Consider the following 14,320-nt stretch of genomic DNA (forward strand, 5'->3'; position numbering starts at 1 on the left):
GCATCCAAGTTTTGCTTTTGTATTTTCTCCTCTGTAAGACATGGTACCACCCCACAAAGTAAAAATATTTTATTGAAAAAGTAGGGAGGCCCAAGTGTGGTAGTGCCTAAAATTCTTGCCTTGCTCGTGCCAGGATCCCATATGGGCACTGGTTCTAATCCTGGCAGTCGTACATCCCATCCAGCTCCCTTGCTTGTGTCCTGGGAGAGCAGTCAAGGACAGTCCAAAGCCTTGAGACCCTGCACCCACTTGGGAGACCCGGAAGAGACTCCTGGGTTTCGGATTGGCTTAGCTCAAGCTTTTGTGGCTGGTTAGGGAGTAAATCAGCGGTCCGAAGATCTTCCTCTCTGTCTCTCCTCCTTTCTGTATCTACCTTTCCAACAAAAGTAAAAAGATTTTTTAAAAAGTAGGGAGAGAAAGAAAAACAGAGAGAGAGAGAGAAGGAAAGAGAGTCTCCTACCTGCTATTTCACTTCCCAAATGGCCACAATGAACAGGACTGATCTGAAATGAGTCCATGAGCCAGGAACTCCAGCTGGGTCTCCTATGAGGGTGCAGGTGCCCAAGCACTTGGACCATCCTGTGCTGCTTTCCCATGATCATTAGCAGGGAGCTGGCTAGGAAGCATGGGGTTCAGGGTGCTTTTATTTCCTTTCTGTGATTTTAGTGGACATTCAGTCTGCCAGCCTCTAATGGGGTTGTGTGTGATGCCTACCCCTTAGTGTATTTCACTCCATCTCCCCTTCTGTGCCCCTAGTTTCAGAATATTATTTTTCTGAAAACTACCAGACCTTTTTTCGTTCTGTTGTCTCTTTCAGTGGTTCTCTTTCTTTGGATTCTTAAACAAGAATCCAAATCCTGTTTTTAGATGGGGCAGTGAAAGTTAGCTAAGAATTACCTAAGAGTTCCACAAGAATTATGTAAGGATTCATAGGGGCTCTTCCAGATTAAATAAGACAGTCGCTCCTAGAGGCCTCAAAGGAAAGCAGCTGTGTTGGAAGTTCTTCCACATTTAAACATAAAAACCTCTCCCTCATTCTCGGTCCCACAACCAGCACCTTCAGATTGTTCCAGGTGGTTAAGATGATAATATTTCACACTGCTGTTTTCCAAGGGCAGGGACTCAGATGTCCCCCCCCCCCCACTGGAAGGCAGAGATAGGCAGAGAGGGAAAGGCAGTGCACTGCTTCACTCCCCACATGCCTGAAGTAGCTGGAATTTAGCCAAGTGAAACCAAGCCCAAATCAAGCCCGCGGAACTCCATTTGATTCTGCTTTGAGGTAGCAGCATGCCAAGTACTTTAGCCATCACTGCTGCCTGGATCCCAGGAAGTGCATTAGCAGGAAGCTGCAGGTGTCACAGGTGGTGACAACTTCAAATCAACTTTTCAAAATGTGTTTTGTGTTAAGGAAATAAGATTGATCCTCCATCTCCTGGTTCATTTCCCAAATAGCTGTTTGTTATTAGGACTGGCTCAGGCTGAAACCAGGAGTCCGGATCGCCCATGGGAGTGTTTTGGGTCCGAGCACCCACCTTTCCCTGTTTTCCCAGGTGTGTGAGCAGGGAGCTGGATTGGAAGTGGAGCAGTAGGACTCAAACTGGGGCTCTGATATGGGGAGTGGAGTAACCCACCGTGTGGTAATGCTGCCCCCCCCCAAAGTCGTGGTTATCTATGCAGCATTTACATTTTGACGAGGCATTTACAGTTGAACCAACAGAACCCGTGTCTCAATTTATAATACAGGAAATGGTCAAGCAGAGGGTCTGAGTCCCATGAGCTTGGTGAAGGCGATGAAAAGAAGAAGCGAGATTCTCGAAAAAGCGGCTTTCTCAATTTAATCAAATCCCGGTCCAAACCGGAAAGGCCTCCTACCGTGCTAATGGGGGAAGAGCCCTCCTCCCCCAAGGGGGCAGGCCGAAGTGCGGTGGACAGCCCAAGGAAGGACGCCAGGGCGGCGGAGCACAACGGCACTCCAGAGCGGACGGAAGAGCTCAAGACCCCGGATTCCCTGGAAGAAGGTCAAGGGGAAGAAACAGCGAGGGCGGAGCGCAGCGACAGCAAGAGCAGCCCGCAGGGCGGGCGGAGGTACGGCGTGCAGGTGATGGGCAGCGGGCTGCTGGCCGAGATGAAAGCCAAGCAGGAGAGGAGAGCTGCCTCGGCCAAGGTAAGTCCCCTGACCTCCGGCTGGCGTGTCCTGGTTTCTGCCGTGGTCCCGTTTGGCCTCCGTGGGTGGGAAAAAGTTTAAAACAGCAACAACAACAACAAAAAAAACCCGTGAGCTAATGAAAAAAAAATTCTCAAGCAGAGAACAGCCTGGAGCCCTGACAGTGCAGGCACGCCTGGCTCTTTGATCGGTCAGCTTGCCCGGATGCCAGCGGCCTGGGTGCTTGCTGTGTGCCCGCGGGCCCAGCTGGGGGAGACTGAGGCAGGTGAATCCAGATGCAGAGCTCAGCGTGAGTCGGGAAGATGTAGAGGCAGGTTCTAAGTATGTGAAGACACTCCGTTTTTCAGTTAGTTCATAACTTACTGCCTTTTCCAATCTAAAGTAAAAAATCCCTTGCCAAACTCCAGCTTTAAAAATCAGAAAAACAAGTCAGACTATCCTGCTAGAACTAAATGACTAGTTGAACAAACTTCATAGCTAAACCTGGCTCAGTCCCCAAATCTTACATCGAGTGTTGTTTATTCTGGATCTTCCTTTAAAAATGTCTTTTTTTTTTTTTTTTTTTTTACCCTTTTCTCCTTTACGTACTTGCAGAATTATGTCCTTATTATGGTCATTAAGCTAAGTACACCCATGTGTAACTTGGGTTTCAGTTGCTGGGCATTTGCTACCCAGAATGCTCGTGCAAAGCTGCTGGCTCCCTTAGAAGGGAAAAACTGCACTAAAAGGTGTCAGAGTGAGTTTGCTGCAGTCCACTCTGGATTTTCAGAAACTACATAGTGAAGTACACATGGGGTATAGAGGGCTCTTTTGTATTACTTCTAGACAACGGGTAGCACTTGCTTATATGCCTCAGCCCACCTGATTTGTGGTGGTGGGAGTCTCCTCCTGGCACTCATGTTATTTAACAATTCCCCAGCTGCAGTCCCTGGTTAATCTCGCCTGATTGCTTACAGAAGCTGGGGTGGGACTGGGAAACTACATCCGGCTTATTCAACAAGAGGGCCTGGTGCCACCTCTCCCGGCCAGAATTCCAAATAAACACTGCACCCAAATCATGGATTAGGAAGGCACCCAAAGCATTGTTTACATTTTGATTCTTTTTGCAAATTGTTAACAATGAACATTTCTGTGTCATGTGAGCTGTTTTTTAAATCAGTATCTGGCAGTGATGGACACCTGCTTTTTTGATGGGAAGATGAGAAGTTTCAGAGTAAATGTTTCTGTGAACTTTGTGATATATTAATGTATCAAACTGATAAAAATCATTATAGCGTAGCAGTTATTTGGTCAAGGCTTTGTGAATGATCTCTTAGCGCCATCTAGTGCCAGTCTAAAGCAACAGCCATCACTAAAATTCAGCACTTGAAGTGCTGAACACCAGAATAATTAAAAAAAAAAAAAAGTCTGTCAAGAATTAGTTTGCATATGTACACCTGAGGTGCCAGGACTATACTCTTTATAATGTAGTCACCCGAGCCCCAGCGATGAGTATGCGGTTGATTAAATATACATCATGTTTCCTCTGAGTTACACCATGGACTTGTATTTAAGGAAAGGGAACTGTGAGTGGGAGGATGTGTCACTTATCACTTATAAACAGAGGAGGGTGACAGGTAGTGAATGGCCACATGTGCTCCCTTCCATCACATCGGCTGCCTACAGAGAGTCAGAGCTCACCTGTGTTCTGTCATCCTTCCAGTGTCACTGGAAATGGTTGAACGCTAGGCAAGGACAGCAGGTGTTTGCAGTTTGTGTTCATGAGAAAGTTGATGATGAGCAGGGATGTGCAGGCTGCAAGGAGACAGGAGACCGCCTTGGGGATTTCCAGGCCTCCTGGTCCGCTGTGCACCCAGCTTTAATTTTTCGAACAGGAGATAGATGTGGATCAGCTGTCAGCCAGTGCCAGTGGAATCCGCGGCCTTTTTCCTGCCGTGTATCCACACACCTCATTCTTGCTTGGCCTTTCCTTCCTGCTGGGGTCAGAGCTGAATCCTCTCTCTGTTCAGCATTAAGTGTATGTACATTTTTACATCGGAAGCTCAAATTTTAAAAATTCATCCAGGCCTGCCTGCTCATCCAAGTGATAGATCTATGTCCCAGGGTCCGGCCGTGGTGTCAGTAAGATCCTCATTTCCTAGGTTGGACATGGACACGAGAAAGGATTCTATTGCTTTGAAGATGGAATTTTTGGGGACCACCTGGAGAGGGGAGTACGAACTTTGTAGAGCACAGGTGTCTTCCTTGTAGGGAGCATCTGTGGCTCCAGACCCTGTGGAGGTCACTGACCAGGAAGTAGGGTGAATGCCTCCCACCTCAGCCATTCCACCAGCAGTAGGACCCCCAAAACACACCTGCGTTCTCAGAACTCTGACTGTACACAGTCCTCCCCCCTCCCGCCCCCGGGGGGACATCGAACACAGTCACTGCCCGCTGATCGGCCACAGATGAGCTGCTTCATTTCTTTTTCACTAAGTCAACTTGCTCTTTTGGGGGGGTGGTGCTTGAATTTTTCAGAAACTTGGAAACGACGCCTTCTGCCAGGAGCCTTCCAGTCCAGCCTTCAGCAGCACAGAGCGGTTGGATGGAGCCGGGGCCGGTGAGTGCTGCCGTGGCCTCCTAGGGAATACTCTGACCCTGTGTCTGAGAGAGGAGACTCTTCCTGCTTGACAACACGTGTATCTATGTCTGCATCTGCTTCTCTGTGGGCAGTGCAGTGTTCTCTGTCCCTCTGACTTTTTAGGTGTTACGAAAGAATAGAATACTTCCTATGGGAGGTAGAGCTTCACATGACTTGTGCAGAGTGTAGGGCCTTCATTTTACTGCTTGAAGCTCTGTGCTTGGTTTTCATATCCATACGCAGAAAGAGTTGGACGATGAGTCACATGTAGCCAGCTCAATGTTGCCAGAAAGAGGTGGTATGGATGGAAGTAGGCAGAGGGATGCCTGGTTAGGACTCTTCTCATGAGACACGAGCCTGCAACCTTCAGTACAGCTCTCCTCGCTTGGAGCCTACAGCCCGAGCCCTAGCTGACCACAGGTTAAACATCCCTGGGACAAAACAGAATTCTCTGAAGTCTGAACCTTTTTGAACACTTCTAGGATGTTTGTACCTGACTTCAGGTTTCCAGCCAAACACTGCATAAAATTGCCTGCAGGCTGTATGTCTAAGGTGTGTGTGAAGTATAAATGAATCTTGTATCTAGGTGTGGACCCCAACTGCATTATATCTAATTATGTATACCCAAATTTTGAAAAAAAAAAATTTGAAATGCGAGATGTCTCTGATCCCAAGCATTTCAGAAAAGGGGCAATTAGCCTGTACTGGTGAGCAGTTTGTTACAGCCCTGCCTGAGACTAGATTGGAAGAAGGCAAAGGCATTGAAGGTCCACTGTTCTGGGCAAGTATGTGATGCCTCAGCGTAGGTGCTGGGAAAGACGCTTGCATTCTGTATCGCAGTCCCTGGGTTTGAGTCCTGGCTCTGCTCCCAGTTCCAGCTTCCTGCTCGTGCACAGCCTGCGGGGCAGGAGGTGACAGCTCCAATACTTATGTCTCTGTCACCCAGGGTGGAGATCTGGCTGGAGCCGCTGGCTGCTGGCTTCAGCTTGGCCCACCAGCTGTGAACAAGTAGATGGGGAACTATGCCTATCTGTCTCCCTGTCTTTCATATAAGATTTTTTTAAAAAGCAGTAACTTTGGGGAAGTTCTTAAAAACCAGTACATCTCTTCAGAGCTGGCTATGGAGCCATACACTGTGGAATGACCAAATTGGCCATTTCTGGCATAGGTAGATGATGTAACAAAATGCTCTCACAAGTTCATTGGCTTTCTACAAGGAATGTGAGTCTTCTATAGCACGTTTTGATTCTAAGATCATAGAATTCCATGTTGCTAATAGGTGCAGTGACAAATGGGGATGAATGTTTTATTATTTATTTAGAAGGTTTTAAATTTTTAGTTGGAAAGGCAGATTTACAGAGAGGAGAGATAAAGATCTTCTATTCACTGGTTCACTCCCCAAGTGGCCACAATGGCCAAAGCTGAGCTGATCTGATGCCTGGAGTCAGGAGCTGCTTCTGGGTCTCCCATGCGGGCACAGGGTCTCAAGGCTTTGGCCCATCCTCCGCTGTTTTCCCAGACCACAAGCAGGAGCTAGATGCAAATGAAGCAGCCAGGATGTGAACTAGCAGCCATATGGGGTCCCAGCGCATGCAAGGCGAGGTCTTTAGCCACTAGGCTACCGTGCTGGACCTGATGATGGCTGTTTGAACAGACTTCCAGCTTCAGAGTATTAGCATGATGTTTGGTTTTTAAAGGGAAAATGTGCTTTCTGTACCCATTTTCATTTTAGTGCCTAAACTGCACCCAGGTCTTCCAGAGAACCGCTTCGGTTTGGGAACACCGGAAAGGAACCCGAGAGCCGAGCCCAGGGCGGAGATGGGCCCAAGGTCTCGCAGCCTGTCGGGCACACCGACGAGCCACCAGCCCCCACTGCAGTCGCCCAAGCCCAGCCTGGTCGCGCGGCCCACCATCCCGCAGAAACCCAGGAGCTCCTCTCGGCCTGGTAAGGCTTCTCAGCGCAGGGAACTCATCGTTGCAGGAAGTTCCTTAGGACTCATTGATTCTGTTTACTTTTTCACAAATTGAGGACCACACAAGATTTTCTTGGTGTCCACAGAGTATGTTCGTGGCAGGACTAGGGAGAGTTCAGGCATTGGAACACAATGGAGGAAAAATTCATAGCAATGAACTCCTTCAGAGGAGGTTTGCTTCTAGCATTTCCGTCAGCAAAGAGTATCATCTGAAGTATGCAAACAGTTTTTAGAAATTATCTGTCATCTGTTTGCATTTTGGTTCCCCAGTTGCTTATGCATTATGTGAAACTATCTGAATTCCCAACATTGTGTTGCATGAAGCATTTTTTCCTTTAGTTTACTATTTCCATTTATTGCATACTTCTTAGCATACTGAGAACTGTGCTAACAAAAGAATGCCTTTATAGATATTGAGAATTTAAAAGATACTCTCCATTTTCCTCTCCGCCACCGCTCTGAGAGATGATCAAAGTCATGATGCCTTGTAATGTCCTTGCTGTATTAGTTTTTTGTTAATTAAAGTGCCTGTGAGGAGCTTCCTGGAAAGGAAGTGATTTGTTTTGACTTAGAATTTGGAAGTTCCCAGATCAGGATTAGGTGGCCCAGTATCTGGCACCTGGTGGAGGCTGGCAGGAGTGGAGCAAGTAGAGGTAGGAGTGCATGTGCGTGTGTTCACACACACACTCTTTCTCTCTCTCACTCACACACACACACACACACATGAAGCAAGGTCGCTCTCTTGTGACAACTGCCATCTGAGCACATGCCCCCAGAAGCCTAGACTCCCACCAGGTCCACGTATTAGAAGTCATGATTAGATAACTCTCTTCATCAAGTGTTGGTATCAATCTGTTAAGACTTTTAGAGGTTTCCATGTATGTGTGAGTTGGAGGAGTCAAGTTCTGCTCAACCCATAGCACCTGCTTATGTGCTCAAGGAAGTGGGAGACTCACGTAGGAAGTAAGAGGCTGGGGACACGTGCAGGCACACATGCTCACTTGAGAACTAGAGTGGAATTGGGAGACTAGAATTGTGGTCCTTTTGCCATTTTGTGTCTTGGCCTGGTGGGTCATTTAACCTCTTCGTGATCACCAAACTCATGTCCAAGAGTCCATGGGCTTCCCCATTATTCTGAGCTATCTCACCGTGTTGTCCGGCGCATGCACCTGGCTACGGGCATGCCCGTTCGTGTGTATGCACATACATTGGGACTACTTTACTGGTTTCAGCAACAAGTAAGCCTTGGTGGTGGGGTGTAAATATTGCCTGTTTTAAGAAAATCAGGAAGCTTTTGTGTTTGAGGAAGAATAGCATGGGATTCATTTGCAGTCTGTTAAATTATCAGCTCATTGAAATTCTGTGTCTGCAGGATTGAGTCACATCTGTGCAGATTTTAACCTTTTCTAAGCATTTGATTTTTTTGTTTTTCTTCCTGTGGATGTGACTTCACAGAGCAGACACACAAAAAACTGATTTTGGTCCAAACTGCTTTATAATGCTTTCTGTGTGTGTGCTGTTCACTGACTCATTTGTTTTGAAAGGCTTGCCTGGTTACTGATCGGACAATCCAGTTTGTGGACTTGCTTGATTTGTGTGTTTGTCTCTCCATAGAGGACATCCCAGACTCTCCATCTGGCCCCAGCTCCCCTAAAGTTGCTCTACTTCCACCTGTCCTGAAAAAAGTTCCTTCAGACAAGGAGAGAGATGGCCAGAGTAGCCCCCAGCCCAGCCCCAGGACGTTTTCCCAGGAAGGTAAGGAGCTTTCCCCTGTGTCTGCTCCTCCCGAAGAAAGCACTTTAACTCGGAGCTTCAGCCACATCTCTTGGATTATATTTTTGAAACAGGGATATTTGTTAGGTTGGAAACTTGATCCAGTATTATTGGTAACATTATATCTTAATGAGGAATGAATGGGTAATTAGTAGACGCTCTAGAACCTGTTTGCAGCATGACTGCAGCTCCTCATGAGTTCGGGACCTGTTGGTGCCACCTACAGTCTTCTAGAGGTCATTGTTTCTCAGAGCAGCAACCTCTGGTGGCCATAAATCCCAAACCAGAGAGATCCTGCTGGGCAGCCCTGCCTCTAGCCTGAGGATCACACATGCTCTTTATTAAAGGTGCTGGTCCTGCGTGGACACCGCTAGCACATTATCACACTGCTGTGCTCCCACAAGGCAGATGGTCCCCTGGAATGCACTGAATGGCTGCTAGGTATCATCAGAGATGGGATGTGGTTTGGTGGCCTCTGCTTCAATGCCATTTCTCTCACTCACCTTCCCCTTTGCTTTTAATGCTCCGTTGATTTTCAAGTGCTGGAACTGTAAGGTGAAAGCTATCTCCAAGCCTCCATTTTAGAGTCACCCAAGTCACCACCTGAATTGAGGTGGCTCTCGACTATGGCCTGGACTCGCGTGCTTCTTCATTTGATGTTTGCTGCTTTAGAATTCTTTGCCCTCAGTAGCCCAGGCATCTTCCTACCATGGCCTACTTTTCCTTTATTGGTGGTAGACTTGGGTTGGGTTCAGGAGGTATAGTATAGGAGGAGTATAGTTCGTATCACAGAGTTCTGTGTCTGTGGCTTGGCCATCTGATAACATTGCCTGCTTTCTCGATCCATTTGCAGATTTGTTTTATGGGTAGAAACTGCACCCACCTTTTGACTACAGGATAAATGGAGGTGGGGTTTTGGCAAAGACTAATAATGCACTGTTATCAGGAGGAGAAGCCAAAGCCAGGCAGGTGTCTTGTATCCGATCATTTCACGTGGAATAGATAATCACAGAGCTGAGTAGTGGGAGCCCGGGTCTCTGAAGAGTGAGTGCCAAGGAAGCACCATCGTGGACTGGGTCAGAGTGGCCTGACGAAGTGGGCGTCCCCCGAGCACCCTGATTTTACCACATTTTACCTTTCTCCCATCACTACCCTTCTTTGCTCTCCTTCGGGGACTGCTAACTGACATCTTTATTTTCAAGGAAGCTTAGAAAATGCCTGACAGCATCAGTTGGAGAGAAATTGAGGGAGGTAGAGAAAGGAACGGAGCTGCTAGAGTAGGAATGTTCATTTTATGATTTACACGCTGATAAAGATCAGAAAGTTGAGTAAAAATTGTTGTAACATTTTTTGGGGGGAAATTCCATTTCCTAAATGTCTGTAGATGACGAAAACACAACCGGAGCTCAACTGTCAGCCTCCCTGGTGAGAATGTGTGTCGTGGAACAAAGGGTGAGGTATTGGATAGCACAGGGAGGCTCTGTGCTGCCAGGAAACATCTCCATGTTCTCCCCCAGGAAGTCGAACACAGAGTGAGCCATTTATTCAAACATTTCAGGGTTTCACCAGTACGTGTCGGAGTCTCTTCCTTGGTACCGGAGGAGCAGATGTTAGCGAAGGTTCACCCCCCTTCTCTCCAGCTGGAGGATGAGGACAGCAGCCCTGGAAACAGCATCGTTGCCCATTTGGGATCCTGGATAAGCTAACCACAGGGATCGTGCTGATGGAGCATTTCCATTGAATGGAAGATGGAGATAGGAGGGCCGAGAATAGCTTGTAAACGTCCTGGGTAGTCAGGCTTGAACTTTTTCCAATTTCTGTGTGCTAAGGTAACCCTCCAGTGCTAGCTGCCTTGGAGCCCCATCGGTGTCGTTGGAAACTTTTCCACTTGTCTTCACTCCTGTTTTCTTGTTTGTTATTCATGCTGGTGACTTCCTTCCCTTGTTCTTCTGTGCTTCCCTTGGACTAGCGTGCCCAACTCATTTTTGAAACAGGTAAATGATTCTGTTCTTGTAGGTGGTTACACAGTGAATGTGATGTGTCTTTCGTCCATCATGGAATCCAAGTGGTAACACTAGGCCTTTGTGTTAGTACCTTTTGGGGGCAGACTCGGAGCTCACCTCATGTTGCATGAAGTTCCCATGATGTTGGCTGTTGAGTTCTGTAGGTAACGGTGTATTTGCCAAGGACCGACACTGTAGATTCCTTGAATCTTAAGTGGGGAAGGGCGAGCTGATTTTTAATTTTTCATAGAGGTATTTTCAAACATTGTCAACACTTTGTATCTGCTAATCTAAAGGGTAAAATGAATCCATTTTCCTCAGTAGTGCAAAGAGGAGATTATTACAAAAGACATTCAGATCATGGCAGTTGCAAGCCTTCCAGTGGAGGGAAAAGATCTTCAGAACTGTACCCCGCCATTGCAGAAGAGGAAGTGAATGCAGTTGGGCACAGGAAGTCACAGCCAACAAATGGTTAGAGCCTTCGATTTTCATCCCTCGCTGACCCAACGCTTATGAACTGGCACTAACAAAAACAAACTTTAATTGAGAAACTTCTGTCATGGGCTGAGTCATGGATCAAGCATCCTGCAGAGTTAGGGGAGCTGTTTTTGTTCTGTTGGGATTTTGTTTTCTTCTGAATGGCAATGTGATGGTCCTTCCATTTGAGACCAAAAAAAAAAAAAAATTGACTTAAAAGTCTAAACTTAGAAAAATTCTCATGAGAAGGATCAAGTTACTTCAGTGACTTGTTCTTTCAAACTTTGAGATCAGCAGAAAGGTGTATTTTTGTATTTGGGGTCATGCTGCCTATTCTTCCTTTTATATTTTCATTCTTCTGTTTTGCTTTCTGTAAGCACTGGATTCCATACTTGTCAGAGAACAGAGTTTATCCCCCTAGAGCGTAAGCACTTTCCACTCTTCTAGAAAGGAGTAATGAAAAACTTCTGACTAAATGCAGACTTTGGGATGTACCTGTGATCTTTGAGTGGACATTTCAGGAACTTTTTGATAAGAAAGGAAAGTACCATTCAGGAACAGTTTTACTGCATTTCCCAGCAGTTTCTCCATGGACACTGTCTTCAGTTTGCCACTGTAACAAGTTTTAGGATACTCTGTTAAGAAAAATCCTAGGAAACAAAGAGAGAAATTTAAAAACAGTTGTGATTTCCAATTGGAGATTTTTTGGAGCCAGCATTGCTAAATCAGAGGAAATGTCTTTTTTGAGACTAGCGAACTCGTCCTCTCCCTGCTCATCAGGTTTTAATAAACGTGGCTTGAGAGTTCATTCAAAGAGAGAAGAATCAAGCATTCCAATCTATAAACTATCCGTAAAGGGTTCTTGCCCTTGGAATGAGATTCTTCGTCTAAGACCTGATCGGGTTTAAGGCAAGTATGTTTAGACTTCCGTGGGTCTAGGTGAGTGGCACAGCATTCTGGTTTTAACTCCATGCCCCTCACTCCTTCCTAAGAAAGTATTCGGAAGACAAGTTAATGGATGTAAACTTATTGTAGGGATAAATAATCTTCATTGCAAAAGGAAACAGCTGTTCTCATATTTGGACATGTGTTAGAGAACGTCTAGTGATCTGCCTCAAGACTTAACAGCCCCAAGAGTTAGAATACCTCAAGACAGAGTTGTCTCTGAGAAACTTTTCTTGCTGTGGAGTTAAAACACAGGGAGGCATTTACCAGCTAATCACCAGGGACGTTATATTCAGCCTGCCTTCTCAACCACTGGATGACCACTCTGCCCTCTCTTGCCTGCTGTTGGAGTACAAGCCAGTTAGATGATGAGGTGCTGATCTGGACACCAACTGCAGCAGGAAGCCAAGGCCGCAGGTGTGTGAGCCAGTCACATCAGCCGAGGGGAAACTGATAACACTTGGTTCTTTTGAAGGACTTCTCACATGGTAGGGTCGTTTGCACACACAGTTATAACTGCTTTTCTCTCTGTAAGACATTTTCTCTGATATTGCCAAGAAAAATCTCCATTATCTTCAATCCTGGGAAAGTTACATTTATTCTTTTGTTTTTTTTAAAGATTTTTTTAAATTTTTATTGGAAAGGCGAATATGCAGAGAGGAGAGACAGAGAGGAAGATCTTCCGCCCGATGATTCACTCCCCAAGTGAGCGCAACGGCCGATGCTATGCCGATCCGAAGCCAGGAGCCTCTTCTGGGTCTCCCACCCGGGTGCAGGGTCCCAAAGCATTGGGCCGTCCTCGACTGCTTTCCCAGGCCACAGGCAGGGAGCTGGAAGGGAAGTGGGGCTGCCGGGATTAGAACCGGCGCCCATATGGGATCCCGGGCGTGCCAGGCGAGGACCTTAACCACTTGCGCCACCGCGCCGGGCCCACATTTATTCTTGAATGTATCGAGTCAGAACCTTTTTTTTTGTTAGGACATCCAAGATTTTGTACAAGATTCTAGAACCTAGAAATTGACATTTGATGATTGTACCCATTGACTTAGGCCACTTGGTTGCTGACAGAACACCTCTAAGGCAGTGTCCCTTCTCAGAACTGCTGAAAACACACACACGCTTGTTACAACACTGATCACCCAGTAAGGCTTTGAGTCATGGTAAAAAGAGGATAAACACACCAGCCCAGATCACAGAAAAGCAAGAAGGACTAATTCTGTATCTGTCTCAGATTTTCCCATGACCCCATTAGCTGAAATCCTCCCTTGTGATGGGCTGTAGCAAATGTTGGTGGAATTAAATAGGACCATCTTATATTTGCTTTTCCGCTTTGACTTCTTCTATTACCAACAAGAGTTTCAATTAAAGTGATTTTATGTCTAATATTTTACTTTTGTTTTGTTGGTGCCAATTCTAGCACTTTGATTTCATCTTTGAGAACGCCATAGCAGTTTGATTTCTGAATAGTTCTCAGTTAAAAAAAAACCCAGCATTTAGCAGAGCAATTACTTACATCAACATGTGGATTTTCCTTAAAGTCTCTCTGAGCGGCTTTATTTATACTGAAACCATTTTTTAGATTTTCTAAATGATGTATTCATGAAACAAACAGGCTATTGTTCTCAAAGCATGCTGTGTATTTTTATCATGATGATTATGTTTAATTGTGTGTATTTAAATATTGATTTGACAGGTACAGTGCCCCATTTCTTTCACTGGAAGTGTTTGTATTTGCATCTTTTGCATTTCATTATTGTTTTCTCTCTTCATTGAATTGCAAGCTGTGATGCTTTGAGCCCTATGCTATCTTTTTTTTTGAATTTTTATTTAAAAAATTTTTTTCCATGATAGTTTTCTAGGTGTAGGAATTCCTCTCTCTCCTTCCCCCCATGCTATTTTCTTGAAGAAAATAGATGCTTTTGGTGTTGTGTGTTGTGGTGGGCCTTCTGTGCACAGGGCCTCGGATTCTAAGATTCCTTTTATGTGTCACCTGCTTCTCCCACCATCAACCCACAGCAATTGGCTGTGAGTTGCTATCTGTAAGTCAGTGCTCTGTTCAACACTCTCTACCAGGTCCAGGTCCCACTTCCCTTTGATGAATTCTGCACAAGAAATGTAGCAGTTGGTTGGCATTTTTGGCTGTTGCTAGAAAGCAAAAAAAAAAAAAACCCCGAAAGCCAACCACGGATATTTTAAGATCACTGTCATGTGCTGATTGGGAAAAATGTGGATATCTGTGGAAGTTACAGCGAGAAAAATCTCAAATGTTGTGATGAATCTCTAATTCAGAGTTCACATGTGTGTTTCAGAGGGTTTTTAATTACCATAGACACATTTGCATGTATGCATATACAAAAGCAAATCA

At 45.8% G+C, this 14,320-nt stretch overlaps 1 protein-coding gene across 3 annotated transcripts in view; it reads left to right on the plus strand.

Annotated features, from left to right (window-relative positions):
* The window catches only part of CARMIL1 (capping protein regulator and myosin 1 linker 1), a 318,749-nt gene that overhangs the window by 299,189 nt on the left and 5,240 nt on the right, over window positions 1–14,320 (plus strand). For 2 of the 3 annotated variants that reach the window (XM_040967705.1, XM_040967702.1), the window contains 4 exons: window positions 1,744–2,164; window positions 4,682–4,763; window positions 6,517–6,729; window positions 8,372–8,512. In XM_040967705.1, the coding sequence (XP_040823639.1) occupies window positions 1,744–2,164; window positions 4,682–4,763; window positions 6,517–6,729; window positions 8,372–8,512 (857 nt within the window). The remainder of the gene's footprint in view (window positions 1–1,743; window positions 2,165–4,681; window positions 4,764–6,516; window positions 6,730–8,371; window positions 8,513–14,320) is intronic. The other variant, XM_040967704.1, reaches the window with a different exon arrangement.

Source organism: Ochotona curzoniae, unplaced genomic scaffold, assembly GCF_017591425.1.
Source record: "Ochotona curzoniae isolate NIBS_2020 unplaced genomic scaffold, NIBS_Ocur_1.0 scaffold_461, whole genome shotgun sequence".
In the NCBI taxonomy this organism is placed as follows: Eukaryota; Metazoa; Chordata; class Mammalia; order Lagomorpha; family Ochotonidae; genus Ochotona; species Ochotona curzoniae.